At 37.3% G+C, this 26,294-nt stretch overlaps 1 protein-coding gene across 2 annotated transcripts in view; it reads left to right on the forward strand.

The window, feature by feature from the left end:
- Positions 1–26,294, forward strand: part of CDYL (chromodomain Y like) — a 105,810-nt gene that overhangs the window by 19,808 nt on the left and 59,708 nt on the right. The window contains exon 2 of one of the 2 annotated variants that reach the window (XM_026069569.1): positions 8,677–8,820. The exons of the other annotated variant lie outside the window; for it this stretch is intronic. Within the exon in view, the coding sequence (XP_025925354.1) occupies positions 8,677–8,820 (144 nt within the window). The remainder of the gene's footprint in view (positions 1–8,676; positions 8,821–26,294) is intronic. 2 annotated transcript variants of the gene reach the window in all.

The raw sequence follows: 26,294 nt of genomic DNA on the forward strand, positions 1-26,294 counted from the left end.
CTAAATGGTAACATTTGGTCAGGCTTCATCTGTTCCTTCCTTTCCCCACCTCTTCACTGGACTTATGCTAATGGATTTGTGGAAAAATGGAAGGCAGCCACTATGTACTAAATTTGGTGGTACTTGCTCAATCCTTTGGTGGCAGACTTAGAACAGAAATGTACTACCGTGAATAATATTCATGGAGATGAGCTAGAAACTGTAGCCAAACATACCGAATATTTTAAACATTCCTTATGTTAGAGCGTATTTTGGTAGATCACAATAACATTTAAAATAGTTTGTTTGATGCTTTTAGAAAGAATATTTGACTGATAAAAAAGTGATACGATATAAATTGAAACTATACCCAATATGCTCCGTGATACAGTTGACTTACAATGTTTATATGTTACCACAAAAAAACTTAGATACGTTAAATTCAGTTCCTGTCAGACTATGAGATTATTCCTTTGCCTCTTTTATAAAGATTTGTGCCTGTAAGCAAACCACATTTAGGTTAGCCCTTAGCTGGCATACACTTGATAAGTCTGTTAAAACTGTAGCACCTCACAAGCATCAGGGTTGTGAACTCTCTAGGGCAAAGGCTAAGTTTGACCATCATTTTTTTCCTTTATTTATTTTATATCACATCGTAAAAAGACTTATTTATGCTTACAAATTCAGACACTCTAAAATCAGGAAATGCCAGATTTATGGTTGCCTGTGAGTTCTTAATTCTCTTTCTTTGTATCTAATTTGTGCGTAGACTAGATCATGGATCCTGTGGTCAGGGAAGAAAACTGTTTGCAGTCATAATTAAAGGAGAACTAACAGCTGCTCAGCTAATCCATCCTTTTTGATGAATTGAGAGGACAGGAGTGCTTCCCCAGGTGGTGATCCCAGGAGGGAAGTGTAAGTCATGAGCAGCAACCATGTTACTCGGCATTTAGGTTCTCCTGTCTGTCCCTATTCTCAACCACTACAGATTCCCAGGCGTTTCAAATGTGATGTATGTTGATATCCTGCCTTCACCCTCCTGCCTCAGCTGTATTTTCTCTGTACTAATGTTGGTACTCATAGGATTTCACTGAGAGTCAGTTTAGGGGGTTTATCCCTCTGAAAATTCTTCTTCCCACCCCTTTTTCTTTTTTCTTGATGAGATGAGTTTGATGCTGGGTCTGCTCCATGAATGGGTTCACTTCCATGTTGGACGAACAGCGATGCTGAAGCAAATGGTGGGTCAGGACAGACACTGTGAGATTTTGGCAACTCCATTAAGATTGTTTTAAGTGGTTGTAGAAGAGTGTCCTTGGAGAGTTCAATCTGCCAAATTTCATAGGTTGCTGACAACTTTGGAGGTGCTATAATTTCTCAAAAATACCGCCATTATTAGGCAAATTTAAATACAGCGTTATTTCACTACCATCTCCCCTATAGTGAAATGTCTTTAAAGTACCATGCAAAATGATTTTGAAGGTATAACTGTTTGAAGTTGAAATACCAACATTGCTGTATTTATAATTTGAAGCATCTAGAATGAATTTGTTCATTAGAAACTTGAGTTATATCTATTTAAAATGGAAATGTGAAGCCCAAATACTCAACCTGGCATTTAAAAACCAAACTTTCTGGAAATTTATTGAATAAGACTGCCTGCTGTTTTATTGCAAAAGAGAGCAGGGTCAAATTTTGGTTTCCTTCTAGAATTTTCTCCATATTCTTTGTTGTTCTATAAGTTTCTTAACTTAACCTGGAATGCAAATGAGGAGTTGATGATTTTTTCAGTGTTTGGATTTTGCCCTTTTGAAAATGAGGAGAATGATGAGGTAGGAGGAATAATTCAAATGAGCATTTCTCTGTGCCCATCAGTAACTCTTCTGATTATCATCAATATAAACCTTGTATGAAGTTGCAAAGATACCAGTTGATAGGTCTGTTGGTATGGAAAAAACTATCAGTCATAATAATGGTTTTATTTTTGTTTGACTATCTACATGGATTCCAGTTAGCGTGCTTGACTCCGTGTTCATGGGATCAATTTTCTGGATAGTAGGAGCCACTGAGATCTTGCCTGCTCCCTGGAAGCCATTGCCACTGCCTTTCTCCACTTGAATTTAGGAGTACCTGCTTATAAGAGAACAATACATTTTCTGTCTATATAGCATCTATTCCTGTCTCTTATCAGGCTTGGAAAGGAGAAGTAACCTGCCTACAATATACATCTACAAGCCTCCTTCAGCAGTATCTATGCTGATGGAAGAGCAAGTCCACCCCACAGAATTCATTACTGCCCTCTACCTGGGGTTACTGCCCTCTCAGGTCTGCTAGCTGAGCTGCTCATGGGAGCTCTCCCTAATCTAATTCAGTCAAATTGAGCCATGTTAGGAAAGATTTGTTACTTAAATTACTTAAGCTGATCTAGCTTATTTTGACTGACATGTTTAGGGAGTTCTTATATATGCAGCTCAGCCAGAAGATTTGAGAATTGGTAACCATCAGCAGGATGTGATGATAAGCTGGGGACGTGGGTGGCAAAGAGCAATCAGGTCTTTCTCAGGTATGGCCAAACTGGTTGACTGTCTGCATCCTGAAACTTGGGAACCTGCTTTTCTTCATGGAGCACTCTTAAATCTGTTGAGCCATTTAAAAAAAAAAAAAAGGAGAGAGAGAGAGAGAGAGAGAGAGAGAGAGAGAGAGAATACTGCCTAACACCAGTCTGTCTCTGAGTGTTCCCATTAGCCACAATTTCACCTGGAACCACCCGGGGTACATTGGCCAAGAGTCTTTGATTGTCCACTCTTGAATGACTACCGACAGCATTATTTCAGAGTTGAACTAAAGTGCAGGTCTCCCTCTGGTGCCTACTTTGTAAAAGCACAAGATTTTATAATTAGTCTGAGCAATTGAAAACCAAATGTATGAAAAGAGAAAGGTCTCTTTGTTGTCCTGGTAATAACAGTTCTGAAAGTGCTGACAGTAACTTTAGACGGTAGACTACTTTTTTCTCATAGTTCATAGAGCTCATCTACACACAAATTCAGAACTGTGTGTTCACTGTCAGTTGCAGCAGTGCTTGTCTTCCACACCTCTTCTGACAACAAAATACTCCATTTCGGAAGTGTATGTCTTAGCAGGTCTTTGGAAATAGAAGCAGAGGATTCCTGTCAATTTCTAGTCCTTTTCACTTTCTCACCAATTCCTTTGAGTTTCCATTTTGGAAGTTACTTGACCAGAAAGAACTAGTCTCCCTTATGCAACTGGATTTTTTCTGCCTTGACGGATTTCAAAGTACCATGATCAAGATCTAATTTAAAGCCCTTTCCCTGCTGATTGAATGGCTTAAACTTCAGATGTTAACAGGAGCATGCCACCACACATCTCCTTAACAAAACACTAAAAAATGATGCCGTCACTGACAGAGGAATTTTTAATTTAAATCACCTTCCATCTCGGGCCTTCTGCCCCCTTCACAGAACCCCACTTTACATAATGCTACAGTTCACAGCTGTCTGTGTGTAAATTATTCTTTCCAAATTCCAAGAACACACAGTGCAAGTGTTGCTCAAAAGCATGTGTTATGCTATACATCAAAAGAACTCCGTGCCTTTTGGACTTGGTATTTTTTGGTTGTACCTTCCTGACTTTGAGAATACTTTGACAGCTCAAGATATCAGCAGGAAGTCCTCAAACAACCACAAGAGATGTGTCTGACTCAGCCCGGCATGTTGGTATTTCAAGAAAACAACCAGTTCTGAAGATGGCCCAAGCAATTGTTTAGAAGGATGGTTCTAGAAGAATACTGGTTAATGCTTCAGACACATGCTTTTCTCATCCTTTGTCATGAACTAATATATACCTAAGAACTTCCCTGATATGAGAAACAGAGCAAGATAAAAGATTGATTTGAACTGCCCCAGCATGAGCCAAATCAGGTTGATATTTAGAAATGATTAACTGAAGGCAGCCCCCAATACTCTACCTGTCTGATACACAGCAGTCTAATTGTACATCTGAACCCAGATTCAGTGTATCTCTGTGGACTATGTTCAACAAAATAACCTGTTCATCTGAGGTTCAGAATACTCAATTCYAAAGCAGAAGAACAAGCCGGTTTGTAAAACTGTGTGAAATAGCAGTTCACTGGGGTGGGAGTCCCATCTTCATGTGATGTCCAGTGCTGTTCACATGGAGGACGATCTGTTAGTCCTGAAAAGAGTCCAGGCGTTCTTTTGGCTCCCTTTGTGCTTTACGACACTTTGGAAAACTGCAGAGGAAGATGATCAGGTTCTTTTGGGGTCTTATATGGGGGGAAGGATCTCTCTTTATTCATGAATCGGTTTCTCTTCCTTTTTGAAATCAAACTAGTGATTCCCATCTGAGTGTTAGACTGTAGTTTTGACATAAGTTAAGTACTGCAGCAGGAATGATGTGGGGGCAGAGGTGTTTGGTTTTGTTTTGTTCTGTTTTGTTTTTCCCAGTGCTCTCTCTTCCATTGTGCTGGCTCATCTGTTTTTATGGGTGAATGTGAACCAGGTCCAGAAATTCAGCTAAAACATAAATATTATCTTGGTTTGCTTCTCAGCAGAATTAGTTCCCTGAATGGGTGCAAAATGCAGCTGCACATCACCTGTGCCAGCCCAGCAGAGGGAATGGCATGGGAGCAACAGAAGGGAACTTCAAGAAAAAGTGCCTTTTTCTTTTTATAATGACTCTTGAAAAGAAGCAAAGATGAGCAAGTACACAATGGGTAGTACTTTCTGCAAGTCGTCGTAAAATGGCTTCTGTTTGTTCTCAGTAAGATGTATCCTCAGTTTGAATTTCTAACTACAGCTGGGCCTTGCGTTGTCCTCTCCTCCCATATTTTTCTGGTTTTTTTTTCATAGAAGACAAGAGAGAATGATGAAGGAACTCTTTCACACCCTCTTATTCAGCCTTTAAAAGAAATAAATTTGGCTCTAAATGTTTTGCAATTGTGGTGCTGTCCAAGGCAGGTCAGAGACCTCATCTAAGAGCAGCTCAGAGTAGTAGACTACTTTTCCACTGCTAGCATTTAGTACTTCCTTAAATTCTACACTTGAGTTTAGACATCCTCTAAAAGATACATAATCCCAGTGGTAACAGATGTAGGTGGAGCGGTGGCAAAAGATTGCTTGCAAGGCTCTCCTATCTTCTTTCCGGTGGTATGAAAAATTGTTTTGTCCTAGAAGCTCAGTCAAGTGCTTTATAAGGCTTACTCCTCCAATTTCTTCCCAAGGAAGCTACCTTTTTATGTGGAATTGTTTTGTCTTTAAGGATTTATTCGCTTATAATCTTCCCAAAGAGTCTTGGAATCAGAGAAGCCTTCTGAAGAATTATGTGTTCTCAAAATTCACTCTGTGCTCTGAAGGAATATTGCTGAGGAGGGCTTGCCATTTTTCCTCGTTATGGTCTTCATCATAAAAAATAAAGAAGGCACTAAAGATTAATGGAAGCTACCCAAACCTCTGTCTGCACCAGATTATGGGAAAGTTTGATGGAACATAGGTCTGCATCTACTCTTTTCACCTGCGCTATGCCCTTATGTTCGGAATCACAGTAAGGACTGTACTGCAAGGCAAATGCGAAAAACACTGTTTACTGTTAACTTAAGTTCAGAGTTCAGGGCAGCTGCTGGGGAAGGAGGTGTTTGGAAGAGTATATTGCACCACCATAAAGATACTCCAAAATATCAACCACTGTACTTGAGAGAAACAATGTCTTTCTGGAAGACAGTATTTAAATAAGTTGATAATTTCAGTGCTGTCCAGTTCCAGTGTAACGATAGTTCTTTTTTAGCTTGAGGGAAAATCTAGGTGAGGGTCTAGTGCTATTTCTCAAAGTAACCTTGCCCTTGTTTAATTCTTCTGAATTGATTAAATTCTTTTCATGCATGTCTTGAGCAGTAGAGTTTTGGATTGATTTCAGTGCAGTCTGAGTCTTACATGCAGTTTGAGCATATCTACTAGACCAGGATCTTACCTGGGGCTTAAGGTAAGGTAACCTTGCCCCTCTTTGAGCCCTGATTGAGTTTAGTCAGGCAGGAGCTAGTGTTCACATTCCCAAACCAGGGTTCTTCTGAGCATGAACCAGGCAGCTGTCTTAACAGCTGTGCTTGCCGTGCGGTAGCCCACCTCTTCATCCACAGTGCTTTTTGTGCTTGTCTGTTTGGCAGTTTTACTCCCACCCTCTACTCCAAGTCACTTTCAAATTTGTTATTGCATAGAGTACTAAGGAACCACCTTTTCTTCTCTTTTGATGAAATTGTTTTCATACAGTATTTTCTACATGCAGCCTTCATATCCTTTGTTCTATCCTCATCCGCGCTTTCTTTTTAGACGGTTCTTTCGGCTTCCTTTTTAGACAGTGTTTTTTCTTCCCTTCTGCTTCAATCATTATTCTCAAGTGGTACTTCCTTAAGCGCTTATTAAAAATTGCATCTATTCTTCCACCTTTGAGAACTGAATGCAATGAGGGATGGAGAAATGTCTTTTAAATAATCCTCTTTTTCATAGTGCACTATTTGTTTCTTGTTCCCTTCTGTTTAACTTTTGTCCTCCTTACCCTTCTCCTGTTGTGTTTTAAGTCCTTTTGGATCAACTATCTAACTAAGCACTTACCAGCAGGATTTCAAGTTGTTTGACAGATGCTAAGCAGAGCATTTTTTAGAATTCCTCTAGTATCACATTAAAATTCTGTTTCTGCTGATTTTGATGGATTAGTGGTTATTGGTAGTCAGCAGCCTATCATCTTGCAAACTCTCTTGGTGTGACTGAATCACCCTGCTAAATGTAAAACTTGATGGTTAAAAGTTAAATATATTTACCTTTGACCCTTTGCTTTCACACTTCTCTTTAAATACAAAAACATATAATGTTGTCATTAGATCCATTATAGCTGGTTCTACACTAAAAAGCATTTCTGGAAACTGTTCAGAATAAAGTAAATGCTGGCAAGCCTCGCTAAGTAGTGGGATATTCACTTCTGTTTTCTAAAAGAATACAAAGCCAATCCTCCAACTTATGTGAAAAATGCAGACTCAAGCACATAGTCCCTTTGGCTGTGAAATACAGTCTCAAATAATTTTGGGATATATTCAGAAAATAGCTTTTTTTTTCCCCTCCTGTCTGAAACATGTATATACCTAAATTTTTAGGATGGGAACAGTTACTGAGATCTACAAATATTAGGTACACTTCAGTGTAATATGTGAAAGGGATCATAAGCAGACTCACAGATCTGAAAATGGCTATCTGAACTAATCCTTACATACTGTACTTGTGGTTCTTCATGTTCCTTAACATATTTCCCTAATTAAGCTGTTCATTTCCTAGATTTAAATAGCTGCCCCCAGCTGTTGTGCATTAGCTGATCCCCACTGCTAGTCTGAAAAAGTGGCTTAAACTTTTTTTAAATTTAGAATTTGGTCTGAATTTAATTTAGCCATGTTTACTACTGTAACTTCTTGTTTGTCTTCTCTTTCTCTGGAAAGAGAAGCTCAGGCAGTGAAGTAATAAGGTATAACAGAGAAATAGTAACACTTAGGCAGCTGTAAGAAAACTGAATCTGAGGAATTTTAACAATTCTCTTTACTGATAGGACATAGAGGTGACAGTATTATACTGAATAAGCAGATAAGCTATAGATTAATGTGAAATTATGAGTAGTAATGATATGGGTTGGTGTACTTTTAAATAAGGATTTAACTTTATTGAAAAAATATACTTAAAATATTAATAAATTCGTTAAGATATGAACTTTTGATAACCTACTAAAAGACTAAAACTAATGAAAAATATAAAATGCTGTGTATTTTGCTGCTGGTGCTTTTAGAGGAATGACACCACTGAATCAGTCACTGACTGAGCTTAAGTAAACTTGAGATTTAAGTATGTAATCTGTTCTTTTTATAGTAGTAAACTTTTTGTAGGTTCAGAAAGAGATTTTTTTCATTTCAGCCTATTCAGCTGTCTCAGGTAATTGACTATCTGACTCAAAACGAAGAAACTATTTTGGACTTGAGAAATCAGTGTCTTGTATTTTCCTGTCTAAATAGTAGGTATGAAATAAGATATTTTACTTCCAAAATCTGAAGCACGTGGTTTACAAAAACAAGCTTAGCTCCCTGCTACTTATTATTTTCTCAAATCAATTTAAAAAAAAAGCATATTATAGAAAAAAAGAAAAAAGTATTTAAGTACATAAGCTAATTGTTAGTTAAATAATACTAAAACAAACAAGTCAAAAAGGTAAGCTTTATGCACTTTAGCTGAATTCTAATTTATATCTAAATAAAACCTAATGTAGACCATCAGTAAAATCCTAGAAATTTACAATTTCCTTAATTTTTTTAGGATTAAGAATGATGTATTTCTTAGCTTAAGAAAAAAACAATTAAATGTTTTCACAGCTTTATCATCACACTAATAAATACAAGCAATGTATTGTCCTGTTCAGCAAAACCTGCCAAATTTGATTAAAAGGTGATATTTATCACTGTGACTTAATGAAACCAATCAATGCAAACGGGCCTTTCATTAATATGGAAAATGCAGATGCTTTTAGAATGTATGATTCAAGCAAGCAGAAAATCTTGACTTAAACCAGAATTAAAATCTATGGTGGTCTTAGTTCCCTCTTTCTTTTTTTTTTTTAATGAGGCTATTCTGCTGCTCCTAGGCCTCCGACTTTGTTCATTCTGGGTACAGCAGGGAAGGGAATACCGAAGAGGAAGAGGTGAACAAACTGAATCCGAAAGGATTTGTTCCCAAATGTAACGAAGGCGAGAAACAGAACAGGACCTTAAATCTTTGGAAGCTGCAGGTAGGGTTGAAGCGAGTGAGTGAAAAGACCATTGAACGGAGCTGGAGGAAGCAACCCTCCCCAAATTGTTCTGGTTCCTTTCCATTTTGTCTGTGTTTCTGGGGAATTAAAAAGGGCAGGAGAGAAGGTGGGGACACTCTTGAGTTACAGTAGCTTGATTAGTAGGTAGATGAAGAGAAGGATAGAAGGGGAGAAGTAAATGTAAAAAGAAATTTGGGCGGGAGGTAATCGAACTTTGTTCTAGCCGACTTATCCTACCCAAAACAGTCTTTTATTTTCTCTTTTAAATTTGGCTTTCTATTTTGGTGGGTTTGGGCTTTTAAAATTATTATTATTCTTTGCTGCTGGTTTTTATCCTTTTCCTGATAGTCAACAATTAAAAAGAAACCCAAAACACCAAACTGCTTCAACCGATTTGAGAAAGGAAGGGTGGAGTTAAGCACCCAGCAAAGCAGCCGGATGAGTCATGAAGCAGGAGCCTGCTGGCTGCAAAGGTGCCCGAGCCGCGGGAGAGGGCGAGGGCGCGGGCGGGCGCCGAGGCGCTCCTCGGGCGGCTGCGCCGGGCCTGCTGCCGCTGCCGCGATTTCCCTTCGGGCCGCCTCGCCCCGTACGAGCGCCGCTGCCGAGCTGGTCCTCCGGTGAGGCGGTGTGGGGAGCTGGTGAGTCTTCTGCCGGGGCGGGGAAAGGCTCTGCATCCTCTCCCTGCGAGATAACAGGAGCTCAGAGCTGGCCCGGCGGAGGGGGCTGGGAAACCGGAGGGTGGCAAGAGCGGGCTGTGCCAGAAACGCTTTAGATTCGTTGTTTTCATGAAGCTTCTCTCCTAGAAAAGACAGAAAATGGCGAGATGATTGGATTGAATGACCTTTCTAGGGCTTAGAAGACTTTATTTGTTCAACGGGTAGGAATACTGTAGCACTTAATCAGCTAATCTTCGGTGGGCTCAGTTAGGAGGCAATTGATAAGATAGCTGTGGGGAGGAAGGGAGAAGAGTGCAGCAGAGGGAAGATAAAAACAGGCTTTAGGATAGAGAATGTTGTGACAGTGGGACAAAGTGTTACACTGCTACAAGGAGTCTTTAGGCATTTTAGTGACTGTGTAGGAATAGTTGTGACTAGTTATCACTGAGTTGCGCCATCTCTGCTGTAGTCATTGGGTTTGCCATATCATATCAAGCAGAACAAAAAGTTTGCAATTCCAGGGAAGAGACAATTTCAGTGGAAATCACACCTGATGCTAGGCCATCAAATCCAACAGCAAGGTCTTTGAGCCGAACCCAGCTATCCTTTTTGAAGAAGACCTTTCCCTGTTTTCTAGCCTCTCTTTCTCTATTTTCTGTTTATTGTCAAAGTTGCCAGTTCCCAAGTAATTCAAAAAGCCTTTCTGAGGCCTGTTAGCTGGTAATAAAACAAAAGGAAGAATAAAAGGAACCCTCTCACTCCCCACAATGAAAAGCTTTGCACTGATTAAAGCAATTAAACTTATTCCTCAGAAGCTGCAGAATCTCTTTATCTGCTAAAAGGGAGGAGGAAGGGTAGCAGTGAAACCATGACTGCCTGTTTAAGTGATAGTTTATAATTTACTGGCAACATCACACCTCATTCTTAGGCAGCTGTAGTCCTTTGCTCCATCAGACCACAGTTAAAATTTATGTTACGTTTGCATAAGTTAGCACTGCTGCCATAAAAAGCAGAAAAGTCGTCTTCCTGTGCCTGGCTGCTCCTTTCTGCTCCCATGTGTGGCAAAGCTTTTGTGGAATCATGCTGCAAAATGATACAGGAAACTGAATTCAGTATTTCTTTCTTTGTTGGGACATTTTTAATTTGGATCTGTTCCCCCAACTGGTTCATTGTGTAGCACAAAAGACTTGTGCTAATGTTGTAGTGTTTTTTTTGTTTTGTTTTGTTTTTTAAGGGGTGGGGGGAATGTTAATGCAGGGCCTGGTTAAACTGACACTGGTGCAATACCTCCTATCCTTGCTTTAGGCACCACTGTATCAATTACACTGGGATTTTTAACACTTTCTTATGGAAATATTTTTTCAGTATGAAGGCAAGATTCTTAAAACATTATCACATGGCTCTGGGATTGGTGTCCTGGCTATGTGATTGCCTTAATAACCCCTTGCYGTACAGTATAGTTGAGTCCCATTGAGGGCGAGTTAAATCTGAAGACTATAGCAGGTGGTGTTCATTTTTAACATCTCATTTTGTCTCAGGTAAGGGAATTTTTGTGGTGGCTTTCTTCTCTAAATGTGTTACATGTTTTCAAGGCTTCTCTGCTTGTCCTTCTTGTAATCTTCAAACATCAGGATCCCCACTGAAAGTATTTCTGTTAAGAGCTAACCAAAATTTAGAATTTTCTCTGCATGGAAATTCTGACAAACAGGGTTTCTTTGTGTTTTTGGAGTTGTTTTATTTTTCATTTGGGGGATTTTCTTTTCTTCCTAGCCTTTTTTTTTTTTTTTTGGAATGGTGAAGTTGAGCTGACTATTAACACTTAAACTTGCATTTTCCCACTGTGGCATATTGTTGTAATTTTGGCACCTCCATATCCTATTTTAACCAAAGGAGCAGGATCTTTGCCTAAGTTATTTCTCCCAGAATGCAACGAGAGTTATGTCCAGTGTATACTTCCTGCACAGGTAGGTAGGAGGGATGTCTGCATAAAGTGAGAAGTTGCATAATCTTCTGGAGAAGGTTATGGCCCTCTGGAGAGAAAGAGAGCTTCAGGGCTTCAGAAAAGAGGCCATCACATCAACTCTTGTATGAAAATGAAGTTAAATTGTTTTTGAATTAAGTTAAAGCAAGGTACTTTGAGTTGTTTTAAATAACATGTAACATTCCAGTTGAGATCAGACAAAACCAAGAAAAAGTGTCTTCTTTTGTTGTTGTTGATTGGGGGAAATAACTTTGAGGAAAATTGAAATTCCCATGGAAATGTTGATTTAATGAAAACTGCCTGATTTATAAGAAAATATTTCCTTTGAAAAACTCCTGATAACATTTAAATTTAAAATAAGAAGTCATATTTGTGTTACTTATACTTTAAATATTGCCTCTGAGACCCTGAAGCCGAAGTGTCACTGGTCTGAATTAAACAGAAGGTAAGGACTATTCCAGATCAAACACTTGATCTGATGGTTGCCTTTGCATGAAGCTTCTTTACCCCATTGTCACTGAAATATTAATCCATGTTTTTCCACTTCTTAAAAATACTGAGTGACTTTTGATGTAAGAACAACTATACTGGCGAAAGACCCATCTAGGTAGTGTCCTGTCTTGAAATGACAATAGCGAATGAATGAAGAGTTAAAACACAGTACTTTCCTGAGCTAGAATTGACATCCAGCCCATGGTGTCTCATAATCTCTAATGCTTCTGTTCTCCATAAATTTGTCTAGCCCCTCCACAATACAATGTGGTATCTATTTTACGTAGAAAAAGAACTTGCTTTTGTCTGTTTTCAGAATATTATTTTTAAAGAGTTCACTAGGCATCCCCTTGTGGGTTTTTGTTTGTTAGTTTTTTAGTTACGGGAATTCTAGGAAATATTTCCTGTTCATTTTCTCATTCATGATTTCATATACCTCTAATCTTAACATCATTCTTTTTCCCGGAATGAAGAGTCAGTCTGTCTAGTTTCCTTTTCTTTAGAAACAGCTACATATTTCTGATCATTTTTGTTAGCTGTAATCCTCTGCTACATCAAAAAGGGTGAAGAGAGAACTGCATATCCTTCTGTCATGTGAATAGTATTCAGGTTTATGCCATGCAATACTTGAGGAATTCAAGCAAACTTTAAAGAGTTCATTAATTGCATTTTGGGACTTTCCAGACTGGAAAAAAAAGTTTAGTCCCCAGGGTTCTGAATTTTCCTGTTTGTGATGAGTTGATTAAACAAGAAGGGCTCAGTGGCAGTGGGAAGTATAAAAAAGATGGTGCATTACAAATGGGGGTGGACTAAAATGGTTGGAAAATGGATAAGACAAAAGCAAACCCAGGGGCCACCTGTCCCCTCAAAGCCTCTACATAGATCTTTAAGATGTAAAGCTTGTTTCAGCAGAGGATTCTGTCCTACATGGGGAGTAGCTTGGCTCAACATACTGATCCTTGCAAAAAAGTTCAAAAAAGAAGCCCCTCTGAGTACCGTCTTGTTCTAGAAAGAAAAATTTTAAAGTTCTCTCTCTCTCTCTCTCTCTCTCTCTCTCTCTCTGTCTCCCCCTCTCCCCCCCTCTTTCCCATTTACTCACTTCTAAACTAACAATCTGTTTAAGGAAGTAGTAGACTTTGAAAAAAGGTTTTGTATGCATCTGTCTTTTCTCATGCCATCACCTGCAGTCTCAGTTACTTTTTATTCCTTTCATTTGTCTGAATTTGATATTGCTATTTGGGGTGCTTTTCTTAATCCTGCATAAAGATGGGTCTCCAAATAATGCCTTGAGGATCATTTTCATTATCAGGGCATATTAAGCCCTTACTCATTTCTCTCATTTCCAAACTGAAGTAATATATAAAATGCTTAGCAAAATAATGTTGTCTCTATTAAAAAAAAAAAAAAGTGTTCACTTTAATCCATGCAATCTCTCAGCTGTGTGTAGTACAGTCACTGTTCCCAAACAGGTGTTTTATGTATAGAATATTTAAATTAGACCAAAAGCTTTGGTTTTGCCTTAGTTATGTGTACGGTTTCACTGACAGGTCTCAAATTATTATTTTTGTATAGTATATGCTCTAGAGAAGAAATGACTGTCTCACTTTGTTTATGAAATAGATGAATTCTCTAATGGGTATGTGGAGAATCAGTAGGCTTAACCATATAATATGTACTGGCATCTGTTTTCCCTTTTATTATGTCTTTTCATATTTAAAGTGAGTTTAAATATGCACTGTAACAGTGAATGCTTTTTTTACTTAAGAGCTGTTTTTATTATGTAACATCTTAGCATTTTTCCCCCTTTTCGATTGAAAAACCTGATATCCAAACTATGACCACAAAAAGAATGTAAAACATCAATTTGCATAAAATTAGCTCCACGTTTCAACATTAACGTTATTTAGGGATGCCTGCGCTGAGAAATTGGCATCAGGGAATAGTGTCAACCATGGGGAGTTACTCTTCCGTAATAGTTACTGCCTCACAGCTCGCTTTTCTGCAGAAGTAGTTCCAGTCAGTTTCTCTGCATAAACAAGCCTTTAAATTTAGGGAATGCTTTGCAAGACATACAGTGTTGGTCTTCCAAACTTCTAAACTTGGTAATCCCTGCCTGCATAAAGTACAAATTATTTGGAAGCAAGTCGCCCAATTCCAGGAATGTTGCATTATACTTCCTTTGTCATAGTAAGGCTATGGTAACATTGAAACAGACAAGTATGTTCCGCTTTCAAACCCTAATTCGAAGAAACGGTGTGAGTTGCATCATCCCTATGCGTTTGTCTTTATTCCTGCCTTTGTTGCTGCATAACTTTATTGTATTCAAAGAATTTATAGTGCAAACTCCTTGCAAAAATAGTCCATCTATTTCTATAAAGTGTCATGTTTTTTTAAGTCTTTTGTGTTAATCTTTAAAAATAGATAGTTGCCCTTCCAGGTGCTGGTAATGAATCCAGTCATCTATTTGTAATGGCCAGAATCACCTGTGTGTTCAGAATACCTAGTGATTAAATTGAGTATGTTTTTAACACATACTTAAAAAAAAAAAAAAAAAACTTTTGCCTGCATTCAGAACATTTCAAGCTCTTTTGTGATAGTTTTTGATAGTATTCTTAATACTTTAGTAAAGTACAATTAGTGCTACACAGAACAGAATTTAATTTTATATTTACATTTACTTAAAAATTTGACTAAATGAATTGTTACTGTTACCATTACAGTGGTGCTGCTGTGAGCAGAATTGAAGCTCTAAAATAAGCGCACAAATTTAGATGCAATCCAAAGCAGTAATGAATATTTAAAGAGCTTTCTTGGAAATTGTGTCCAAACTGCTGTACCTCCTCATGTAGTTCATGAGCCTGCATGTTCTGATCCTTGCTACCTCAGTAACAAAATGGTTCTATTTTTTTCCCTTGCTATTATTATTATTGCTAATCAGTCACCAGGATGCATTCTCTGATTACCTGTAGATTTTGACTTTAAAGGCATGCTTTTTACTATCTTAAGGGAAATTAGTCATGCCATCAATGTGAGGAAGATTTTTCTAATCTGAAATCTCACATACCCAGAGGCCTTAGGTAATGTTGGTTATTCTTTTCTTCAACTTTTCTTTTCTTTTAAAATATGCTTTTAAAAAAGGCATGCCACCTATTCTTCTCTTCTGAGGGAGTCTAAGATTTATTTATTTGTTTTTTCTCGACAGACTAGATGGTTTTGAAAAACTTGTCCTGTTTTCCCAATTATAATTCATAAAAATTAATATCTTTGTTTCATATTCTGTTGAATCTGGTATAACTTGACAATGTTATTGTAAAGAACATACCTGATCCCTTCCTTCTCCAGAAACTGGTATGAACGAAATCAGTGAATGGATCCACCTGAAAATGAATTCATCCCCCCCAAACTTTTTTATTTTCAGATGATTTGGTTTCTTGTGCAAACATATGCTTGCATGATGGAAGTGGATCAGGGCAGAAAAAAGTAGGTGGAGAAACAGTGGTGGTTAGTTTTGCTGAAATAAAGAGAAAGTGGAATTATGGTGAAAGTTCCTGCAGTTCAGTAGCAGCATGTGTTATGTGGGCTTAATGAAGACAAGGGAAACAACCTGGAGTCCCCTCAACTCAAACAAAAACAGAGGTAGGGAAGCTAGCTGAAGGAATGTGTTATTTTTAGAAATTATTTTGAAGAGTGAGTATTGAGCTTATATGCATGAAAGTAATTACAAATTGTATATAAATAAGATACTGAGATAATTAATTATATAATCAAGAATTCTTAAAGACTAATCAGTTACTTTTTATAGAATACTTTGGAAAGCGTATGAGTTAAAACCTTTGTTTCATGCTTGCTTATGTTTCTCTTTCCTTGTTTTTGAATTGTTTTAAATTACATGAGGACAATATCATTGTTTTGAAGAGTCCATCTGCTTCAAAAGCTTTTCTACCTGAAGCTTTTAAGCCTTTGTTTTATGACATGAATCTTTTCACAGTAATCAAGTATAATGTGGTGTCAAAACAAAGGATTAAGACATCATCTCTTCTTCCATGTATTCCTTACCTGATTGCATGTTTAAAGAAGAAATTCTGCTTTCTAACAACTAAAAGAGAAGATAAATAAAAGATAAAACATCCCAATCCAGAAAACAAGAAAAATATTTTTGTGAGGAACCTATATCTGTACTCTTCATAAACTCAAAAGGATTACATAAAAACTTTTATTTTTGTTGTGTAGGCATACCATCATTTTAAATTGTCATCTCATGTTTAGAAATAGTTATTCAAGGGTCAGACTGGAATCTTCATTCAAAGAGCTTTTAAAAAGTAGTGCATGACTGCTTCTATTTCAGAAATGCTTTTAAGTCAAGTATTTTTTAAAAAACAGAAACTGAGATGCCAATTTCTGAATGAACTGAATCTTCTTGACACCTCCAGAATTCTGTGGCATCTTACTGGAGGAAGGCAAAAGGGAAGTGAAGCAGAATCCTGTCTAGTCCTAAAGGATAGATTCCTGAATGTGAAATTGCATTCTGTTTCGTATACAGAAACAATGAGTATCCCCTCTGAAGAGAAATCTAGGAGAAAATATTTTTTACTTTTAAAGGTTTTTTGTATGTGTTTGTGTGTATGTGATTTTAGGGACTGTCCATGGTCCCTTATCTTAAAAAGAGACATTTTTCTTTCTACCAGTCTACGGCAGGATATCAAAAAGATGAATTTTTCCAGACAAACTACTGTTACAGCATGTTTATTTTGTGGAGTTTTGTTTTGGTTTGGTTTTGGAGCTTAACATTATGGGAGTCACAGGCCTTTTGTTAGCATAATACATGTATAGGAAGCAATATAAGCTTTCTTCTGCCATTAACCTTAATCTAGCAATGATTTTATCTGCCTCTGAAACATTGTTCCATAAGTTMTGCAGGTTCACTATTATGCCTTCACAGCTTTCAAAGTGCCAGTATTCTATCTAGGTCAAGGTATCCAGTTTCCAATCCCTATCACCGTTCCTCCCCTGAAAATCAGATTCATGAGTGTTTCCGTTTCCCTAAGAGGTTTTTTTTCCAAGGCAGCATATGTTTACAATAGAGTGTTTACTTCTACTATTTTAGGTGAGACCATCAGTTTGGAGAGGAGGGTATTTTGATAGTGTGATGGGCAATCCATTGACATTATCAAATAGACTTATCAACACTTGGATCTAGCAACTGTGAATAGGCTATGTTTTGAAGAAGGGTGATATGTGTATTTATGTGAGAAGGGAGGGAAACTGAGAATTCAAAATCCTGTCACAAATTATGGAGGCTGTTCTAATAAATTGGAAAAAGTTCTCACTTAAAAGATTAGACTTTTAAAAATCATTAAAAGCTGCAAACAAATTTAGATAAATTTAATTAGATAAGGTTAGGAGAAAGARGGTGAAGTGACTGACCACGGAATTGTTTTGTATCTCTATGTACTGTTAGTAAGATGTTAATTGAAAATATTTTTAACTATTGCTCATTATTGGGGGAGAAGGTACTTTTGTACTACACAACTGAAATATAAATATAAAATTAAATTGCTGTTATTCTCTTTATCAAAGAATTTTGATCCAGTACTGAGGAATGAAAATGGGAAAATCTTGAAGGATTTTTATTAACTCCAGGCTTTCTCAAACTACTAGCTAACATTAAGGTCTGCCGACTGCATTTAAAATATACACAAGCATTATTACATGGGAAGGAAATGTTCATGTTTTGTGTGGGTGGGAGGGGAATGCCTCAAACACTGAAAAAGTAGCCATGTCTGCTGAAAATATATTAAAAAAAAAAATCTTTCTCTGGAACACAGCACACAGTAGTTTGTTTATAAATATTATTGTAGTGATGATAGAAGATTGACAGGTCATTTTGTGACATCTTAGAGGGGAAAAAGCTTAAATGCAAGTAGAAAAGGAAATTTGGATTTTTGAAAGGTAACTCTTGATTACTTCATTCCTAAGGTCATAATTTGTTAAAGTTGTAGTGCTAGACTATTTCAGCCTGAACAAAGATTTGAACCACAATTTTTGTTAGGACTCTGGCTTTCCTCAGACTTTAAAGAGCATTGGCAGAACCCACAGAACAAATAGTTTAGATTTCTTTAATATTGGCAACGGGATGTTGAAGGACAAACTTTTAAGTGTTTTTACTAAGAGTGAAATGGCTACAGGGCCAATTTTGAGACAGTGTTCTCCAGACCCAAGTAATGGTCGAGAAGAAGTGTCGATAACAAATAACATTATTATTTTTATCATCATCAGATTCTGGAAACTGAGTATATTTTCCCTGATCTTACTTAAATTCAGAGGATGGCAAATAAAACATTCTTCTGAAGGAGGTTTTTATATCTCTATTGTTTCAGAAATTCTTTTTGACCGTGTAATAGAAAAAGTGTTTCTAGATTTTTTTTTTTTCTTTTAATGCTTGAATTACAGAAAAATGAGTAGGAGAGCTATCTAAACACAAGCTGCTGTTACTGAACTTGCCATTTTCCAAGCCTAAAACACCTCACTTCTCCTGCTACTTCTGTTCTCATTGCCAAAGCATGAGGGATTTTGAGTTGGGACAACACATTTTATCTGCTAACAGCAGGATGGATCGGTTTAATTTCTAGTGCCTGTTATTTTTAGCATTCATGTATGAACTAATGGTGAATAGGATCGGTAAACAGGCAGGACTAAGAGCATATTTTCAGAAGACAGAAGAAAATCTTAGAGGCATGAGTTTGCTTTGGTTCAGGACCTGTAATATTCAGTGTAATGTGTTATGTGAATTGATATTTAGGAGTATGTGTCAGGCCTAAAGCACTAGATACATTTCAGGACAGAGATAGTTATTAGAAGTATATTTTCGCATAGACTATGCCAGCAGGGGTTAAACATATGTTAACTGCGGCAATATAAGGCAGGTCAATTTTATTTTTGATTGACTCCTTTATTCACTTATTCTTACAAATGTATACATTGTAAGAACATTCTAGAACTGCCTAGTGATTACAAATAAACATTAAGAACTTGTAGACTGGAAGAATCTCTGCCAAGCACAGTTACTAGCTATCCTGCAGCTATAGTTGCGTCCCCCAGCCCAATACAAAAGACAATGGAAATAGGAGAGGGGAGTCCTGAAAGCTGCAGTTGCATTAGATACAAAACAAGAATTTAGGTTTAGACTAAAAGCTAGGGAGATATGAAGAGAGTGGAGATTTAAACCAGAGAAACAGCTATTTCCAGGTGAGAGTTCATGGGAAGAGAGATCATCTACTAATAAATCCCCCAGAGAAACTGAATGCAGGAAGGAGAGCGAAGAGGCAGCTGTGCGTCATGTGGTTGATTGATAAGGGGGTAATTCCACATCACCAGCTTTTCAGCATAGGATTAGATCAAGTATTGAGAGAAGTCATATATCAGGCAGAGTGACTGAGGACCCACAGTTTGTGTAGCATGTTCATCTAGGATATGTTGGAATTGAGGTCAGGAATACAGAAAAAGCCATAAAGAATGTCACTCTTAAATGTGATCTAGAATTGTTTTGTGTGTTCTTCTGTATTTGAAAACAAAAATGAAGTCATGGTCTTGTATCCAGAAGCTTGAATTATGTCATGCTGGAATAAACTTTAACTCTGTGTTTATCCTGAACTTATGTGATCAGGGTGGGAGAAGTCTGTGAGAAGCCCGTAACTGTGAGTTACTCTGTCTTCTCAAAAACCATGATTCCAGAGAAAGCTGTCTTGAATCCCCTTTGAGGACAAGCACCTCAGAACTTCTAAGAGAGAAAAGCCAAAGGAGAGAGTGCTACCTGCCAAGCTGCTAAGAGCTGATATGAGGTCTGGTGTCCCTTATTACAGAGGCTTGGTCAAGAGATCTCTGATAGCAGACTTGTATCACTGTCCCTTCTGCAAGCAGTAGGCTGCTGAAAGGCATCATTTGGTTCTCGCAGATTAAAATATTATTGTAGAATTAAGTGGAGTTTGATAATTTAACCACAGCATACCAAGTTCCCTTTTCAGCTGACCTATACTTCTTTCCTTCTTTCTCCTCTTCCTTGCCATCATTCCCACTTCTGAAGTTACTTAGACGTAAAAGTATATGGACGCTTTCTCTAGGTTATTTGGAATACAGTAGGTTAGTGGTTGTGCTATGAGCTGTTCTCCCCTTAATGCATTCCTTAGAGAAGATATTTTAAATCTGTATCAGTCATTTGCCTTTATAGGGAGTCTTTGTAATTGAGCACTGTTTAACGTTCAGTGTCTTCTGCTTTGAAAGCAAATGTCTGCAGTCTCAATGCTTAATGTTGATGAATTCTTCATCTGCTGCTCTATTATTCTAGCTGCACAATAAAGTGACTATTTCTGTTGGCGTTATCTTTTAAGTGAATACTAGTCAAGCTGTTGAAACTCTTACTGTGCAGTAGCTTTAATGTGTTACTACTTTTTCCCAAATTATCACACCCTGAAACATGGGCATATTTGGCTGAAAGTTTTCTGTGTTTTATGTTGCCATAGTCACAAATAATAAATACTTTTCAGTTTTCCATATTTTGTTTTTCTTTGGGATAGTATTGATTGCAACAAGTCTGAGGCTTGTACTTTTCGTGGCTACAGTCAAGAGATAGCAGCAGCAGGATTTGACAATTACAGATGGGATATTTGCCTTTGAAATAAAAGGTCCAGAATTTGCTTTCTGGTTTATAGCTATTACTAAAGAATTTGAGATGGGAAGAATTTCCTTTGGTATTCTATGTGTGAGTGATGCTGAGATCTTTTGGTAACTCGTGATGAGAAAATTTTGATAACTTAGTGAGAATAACATAGTAATGCTTATGCAATTGCTTTGACTGCCCAGAATGCACATCTTAAATGAAATGCTAGTAGTTTTAGTAGTTTCCTTTGATCAAGGCCTTTCTCATTTAAGGAGATAAGCCTGTTCAATGCTACTTGTTCTTATTTCAAAAGGAAGAAACAGCGTGTGTTTGGTAACGATACATTGTTGCAGGAGTTTGTTTATATCTAGTAGTTAGTTGTACATACATTTTAATAACTTTTCAAGTAGTTTCATTCTGCTTTTGTGCATGATATTTGTAAGATGTTACCTATTTGTAAATAGAAGAGTCACAAAAAGTGAGTTGATGAGTAAGATTTTCTAACCATTTGTGTAATAGCTAACTTTCTCTAATTAAGGTAAGGCAATTGATTAAAAAATCTGCAATAGGATTTAACTTGTACCACTACAACTTGCTGTGATTATTTCTATGTGAATTGTAACTGGAAAGATCTGTGGTGCTGGCATTCTAGCATCAATCATCAGTGATGACTTGTGAGGAAGTAAATCTCAGGCAAACTGTTTCTCCAGTAAATTAATTCTCTAAAGCAGTTACTGTGTCACTGGCTGCTTCTCCTCCTCCCCTGCAAGGTTTCTCTTGTGGCCTCCATGAAAAAGGCTTCCAAAGATCTTTTTTCTGATTATGCTTAGTATTTTTATATAAAACATAAAGAAATTACATGCACGGTGATGCTCAGATTTTTGAATGTGTGAGGCATAAAACTTCATGAAATGCCTTTTCAGGAAATTACTGTATAGTCTAGGTATGGCACATGGCACAGCTATGGTTCTCTGGAACCATTTGTGTTGATGAGAATGCAGTAATTAAATTATTTTGTCTATTGTCTTTGTTAAGACTATGGAAGGATATCAGTCACAATGTTGATGATGAATTACAAGCTTGACTGAAACACTTGTATTTTTATAGGCAACTTGATTAGAAACTTATGCAGTGGATGAATTAAAACTTTAATTATGACCTGTAGGCCAGAACATTAATTGAATGTTGCAGATAGCCACAAAGTTAGCTCTTGTATAACTTGTATTCAGGAATTCTAAAAGAATGGACAATCTTTGATCAAAATAAAACTTGGAGGGAAAAAAAAAAGAAAGAAAAAAAGAGAGAAAATGTAGAAGTATGGAAGAGTGCCACAGGTGTGCTGGTAAGAGGAAAGTAAACTTGTGTTCTTGTGGCATAAAGGGCTAATGTGATCTGGGGTGAATAAAAATGCAAACATTAATTAGCAAAAAAGTAGAGAGTTTGCCTGTGTATGTGGTATTGGTGAAACCAATACTAGAATGCCTCAATGTAACTACGGTGTGAACTTTCAAAATAGGTAATGGAAATGTGAAGAGTTTGCAAAGAAACTATTGGAAAGGTCAAGCAAATGCATTCTAATAGGAGAGTTAAATCTCAGTCATCTTCATTTATGAAAGCAGACTGAGAGGTGACCTGCCTACAGTGACTTCACAGCATAGCATGAGGACAAGATGCCAGGTGATTAGGCACTTTTCAGTGGTGGAGAGAAAAGCCTTACAAGCAGCAATGACCAGAAGCTGAATCCAAACAAATTTAACTAAGAAGCAGGACACAGATTTTTAACAATAATGGAAACTAAACTGTTGAAACCAACTATCAGATGAATATAAATTTTGATTCTTTTAATATTAAGATTTTATCCTTCTGGAAGAGATCTTGCTCAAATGCAAGTTATTAAAAATGGTGTAAAGTTAATAACAAAATGATCAGGTTCCTTCTGGCCTTAAAGTGGTGTCAACCAAAGAAAATCTGCGGTATTTTAGCGAGATGTCATATATAGCCTCATGAACTCAATTTATGGATTTCTCTTTGCTGGTATTGTTTTCTTATTCACAAGTACTGATTTTGGCAAACTTCCATTGCCACACAACTTAGTGGAAAAGCAAGAGCATCATTAGTAGTAGCATAAGTAAATATGATTAACCATTTTTTGTCAAGTGACATATACATCAAGAGGTTTGCTTTATGAAATCTTGAGGGATTTGTATATTGAACAAAAAGTCATAGCAACCAAATGGCAAATACATCATAAGCTAAATTTCTTCCATGAATATCTCATTGAGCATTGCAAATAATGGGTACTTCTTCTATAATGATGGCACATTTGCACATAAGTTTTTGTATTAAAAGGGACAGATATATGAAAGTTTTTGGCATTTATATAACTTGTCCAGTTATACTTCAGCCACAGTAACTTTTTGTTTCTTAGTCTTGGTGGCTATCTAGTTCTGTTAGCAATTTCTTCGGTCAGCTGTGTATCAGATTTTTACATAGCTTAACCCCCCCCCCCACCTTCTCTGAAAGTTTTTTAACTGCAACTAGTTGATATAGTGCTGCTTGTGACTTGTCCTAGGCTGTGTAAAGACAAATATGACTGGCACTAAAGAACTACTAAAATTATGAGTGAAGAATAAGATTGGAAGTTGAACAATTTATGAAGAGAAAAGATGTTTTTGTTTTGAAAGTTTATTTCATAGTCTTTGTTAGCAGTTACTTAAGGAATAAATCGAAAACTGCTGTGAAGATGTATTTTAGAGACTATGCATACATATACATACACTTCAATAAAGGTGGATATGTTTTAAAAACTCACAACAAATACTCCATAGAGTCAATGACTACATTTCAACAAGACCAGATATTTGGGATCTTGAAATTAAGGGAGCTTAGTTAGTTTTGCTGCTTTTGAAGGCTGGATCCTCCAAATGAGGTAAAATTCTGTGAGACTTGAAAACTAAGGGTTTGAGGTTTTTTGTTGTTGTTTTTGTTTTTTATGTGTATGATAAAATTTGGGGCTTCTTGCTACAGAAATCCAATATTCTGATTTGATAACTGAGGCAGATGGAGCTGTAGGCACAGGTGAAGATGAGAGACACTGGCTAGAGCAAGCGTTAAGTGAGCATGTWTTGCTGCATCTAGAGTAATAAACTTCTTCCAATAGTTGGGAGTTGAGGGGGAAAATGGTGTTTTCAGGAGAAATAGTGCCACTTAGAAATATAGAATATAGAACACTAGTGACTTCACTCAATCCCTGTTGTCTCATGATTGAAGCAACTAATGATTCAGAGATCTAAACCAAACATTACTGGTCAGGCCTGTTTCAGGATTGCCTTCATGTTTCTTAACCTTGACCCTAGAAGTGTCAAAATCCTCTATTCTGTTATCTTTATTTAGTGTTATTACAATATCTACCGGTAAAATAACTCAAACTGTTCTGTTGTTAATCCCTTGTCCCAGGTGTATTTTTGAAACCATTCCTCCTTTTGCTTCTGGAATCAAATTCATATCTTGAAACAATCAGTTGATCTGCTTGTTTTCCACAAGAAATATTCTCTAAATCCTAAAACTGATTCAGTTTTTGCCAGATGCTTCTAACTGTCCTGTACAGAAACATTGAAATTTATTATCTTTATGAAATTTCCCAATACTGAAGGTTCCAATTTGTCATGTTGATATGTCAGGTTGAGATCAAGTATATAAGTATCTTGATTTTTGTCATTTAGTTATTTTGACATGGTGGTTTAACTTTTGGGAAGAGGATTGAGATATACAGTTCTTTATTGTGCTGCTGATATGGAGGACCCCAGGAAGTATAACTGGAGTTTAGCCTGTGTCTGACTCCTGTCTGACCTGCACAGATCTGTCCCAATGTTATTGCACAGACTGCTTCCTCAGGAGGCTGGGAGGATGAGGCCGTAAGGCTCCCAGCACTGGATCAAAAAGGCTAGCGGCTGGCAGTTGTAAAGTGTTGATCTTGTGTAAACTCATCCTGCTGGTCCTAGTTGCCAGAAGACACTCTAGTGGGTTAACTTTGTATTGGCGTGCCTTAGGCCAGATCAGGTTTTATCTCTCTTCCCAGAGCTGTCATAAAAGTATCACAAAAGCTTTATCGTGTGCTGCAGCTAACTTGACAGAAAGGCAGTAGTCTGGCCACATCTAATAGGTATTTTATACAGCTCTGAGTTCCAGGACAACATGTGTATAATACAGATGGAGCCATGGCCTGAGCTTCCCATGCTGCAGATGTCTGCTCTGGTTGTGCCATAAGGATGCAGCAGCTCAGTCTACAACAGTTCATCGACTGTTAATCCAATCACTCTGTTCTGCTAATCAAATCAGTCAGCTCCAGGGGTGTGTGGCAGCAGGGTTGCATGTGCCCCCAGACTGATGCAAAGGGAGTAAGCTGGATCTTAGTGCAAGCTGCAGGGAAGATGGACTCTAGGATTTATATTGTATTCTGGTATTTTTTTTTCTTTAATGGTGTTGATTTGAACTTAAACCATGCAGTACTGTGGTTTTGGTATTCTGAACATATGTTTGTTAAGCAGCATTTAAACATATCTGCTGGTGCTACCTGTAGTGAGCAGTGCTCCCACCTGGTGTTAAGTGATATGCTATTGGAAGTATTGTTCTTTCTGATTAAATGTGTGCATTAAAAGTTTTTAATGTACATTTTGCAGACCTCGGGATATATTTTGCAGACATAGTCAAAAAGTAATTTGTTGATTAACTGTTTTCCCCAAACAATTTTCACCTTCTACTTTAAGCAAAATTTGGCGCTAAACTGTTTTGAAGTGGTGTCTGCTGCTATGTATCAGTTGCATTTTTTTATGTAGAATGCATTTATCTTATTTACAATAAGAAGCAGTTTTTGAAATGTTTATCATTGACTTCTGCAAGATTTTAATAGAGGAAATAAGCAATCAGCAGTGTTTATGAATGACTGATTATTAGGGTCCCATTTGTACATGGAATTGCTTCTAATTTAATTCAGGGCAACTGTTCACATGTAGCACAAGTAAGTGTACAAGACTTGCACTTGTTCTAGCTCGAGTCACTGAATTAGGGAAAGTCTACATTAGTAATTTGGCTCAGTAGTAGCAAATCAGTAGAGTGAAGCAGCTGGTCCTGCGGCCCTTACATCTACACATTTTGCTATGCAGCAATATTATTTTGGACTAGATTTAGTGGAGCCTCTTGGGTTTGAATATCCATGCCACATGTGTGCTGAAGTTGTTCAGAGCTGTCATTTCTATGGACCCCTGTGTCCCCCTTAGGGTTGAAGCATGTTCTGTGCATCTGAAGCACCGTTTCCAGTTAAGTTTTCTTCAGAAAGAATTCAGATCACGTGTACAAAAAATCAGTCTGTGAACAAAACCATCGCACAGTAAGCGGGAAGGGAGGGGCAGGGGGAAGGATTTGCTTCTAAATTGCACTATTGCTCTGAACCAAAACACTAATGTAAACATGGCCTTAAGCTAACAGAACAGGGCCTTCTAGTATATTTTACAGACAACAGATAGACTATGAAGTCAAATAGATTCTATTCTGTTAACTTTAAATTAATTTAGTCTGACATAAGTGTGAGGACAGAGAAGAACACTGGGAATGGAAAATGGTTTTATGATAAGCAAGGCAGTACCTCTTCAATGTTTACTTACCCACTTATATG

The sequence above is a fragment of the Apteryx rowi genome, unplaced genomic scaffold (genome assembly GCF_003343035.1).
Source record: "Apteryx rowi isolate R43461 unplaced genomic scaffold, aptRow1 scaffold_3, whole genome shotgun sequence".
In the NCBI taxonomy this organism is placed as follows: domain Eukaryota; kingdom Metazoa; phylum Chordata; class Aves; order Apterygiformes; family Apterygidae; genus Apteryx; species Apteryx rowi.